The sequence below is a fragment of the Eucalyptus grandis genome, chromosome 8 (genome assembly GCF_016545825.1).
Source record: "Eucalyptus grandis isolate ANBG69807.140 chromosome 8, ASM1654582v1, whole genome shotgun sequence".
Lineage (NCBI taxonomy): Eukaryota > Viridiplantae > Streptophyta > Magnoliopsida > Myrtales > Myrtaceae > Eucalyptus > Eucalyptus grandis.
In genome coordinates, this window is record NC_052619.1 from 72,048,630 (window position 1) to 72,049,474 (window position 845).

The following is an 845-nucleotide window of genomic DNA, read 5'->3' on the forward strand; positions in this document are numbered from 1 at the left end:
AGAATTTGAGAATTTTTATTTCAATTTTGGGAAACTGGAGTTGGAATATGATAAATGAATTTTTATTAGATCTACCTTTCAATTGTAAAAAATGACTTTCCCATTCATAAGTGGTTACCTTGTATAATTCTTCAAGTCCAACCCCTGATGCCACCAACTGTTTTCAGCGCTTGCCGCCAGGTATTCGCATCCTCGGAGCTGAAATTCTTTTCTTATCCTTCATCATTTGCTCCAAATTCTGAATGTCATTTTCGTACAAGGGGTCCTCAACTCCACATCATAAGGTTTCACATTATAAAAGATGGGCAATATCACCTTGTTATTCGCATCTTCCCTAGAATTAGAGATGTTCTCCACCATCTTTGCAAGCTCGCAAAGGCACCTGTAACTTGAAGCGTAGCTTGGGGAGAAGATGGGTATGTAGAGCCTAGGATCATTGATCGCTTGCAAAAATTTGCCATCAATTCTTTCGCCTGGTCGAATCTCTTTGTAATTGATGCAAACACGAATCCAGGCTTCAGACAAGGCTTGGTAGAGGGTGTCGGCGAATCCACGATTATTGTCAAGTCCTCTAAAACTCAGGAACACCTGATACTCAGCTCTTAATAGATTGCCGGTGCTCATTCCCGTCGCTGATATCGCCATAGAAGCTCACGTCGCCTCTAACAAAGCCACCTCTCTCTCTCTCTCTCTCTCTCTCTCTCTCTCTCTCTCTCTCTCTCTCTCTAATAGCCACTATTGAAATACTTTTTCATCTAGAACATTATCACACCCCAAATCCTACAAGGATAGGGGTAACACAGCCGTCCTTCCACCCAAAGGACGCAGCCTCAAATCATACCCAA

The 845-nt window shown here is 42.4% G+C and overlaps 1 protein-coding gene across 1 annotated transcript; it reads right to left on the reverse strand.

Annotated features, from left to right (window-relative positions):
• Window positions 1-222: 222 nt before the first annotated feature.
• On the reverse strand, window positions 223-645 carry LOC120287514 (TIR-only protein-like). The gene has a single exon (XM_039300328.1). The coding sequence runs from the start codon at window positions 643-645 to the stop codon at window positions 223-225; it is 423 nt and encodes a 140-aa protein (XP_039156262.1).
• Window positions 646-845: the final 200 nt, after the last annotated feature.

What these genes read in the sequence shown, in the direction of transcription:
- LOC120287514 (XM_039300328.1), bottom strand. Translation starts at nt 645, where the DNA reads ATGGCGATATCAGCGACGGGAATGAGCACCGGCAATCTATTAAGAGCT.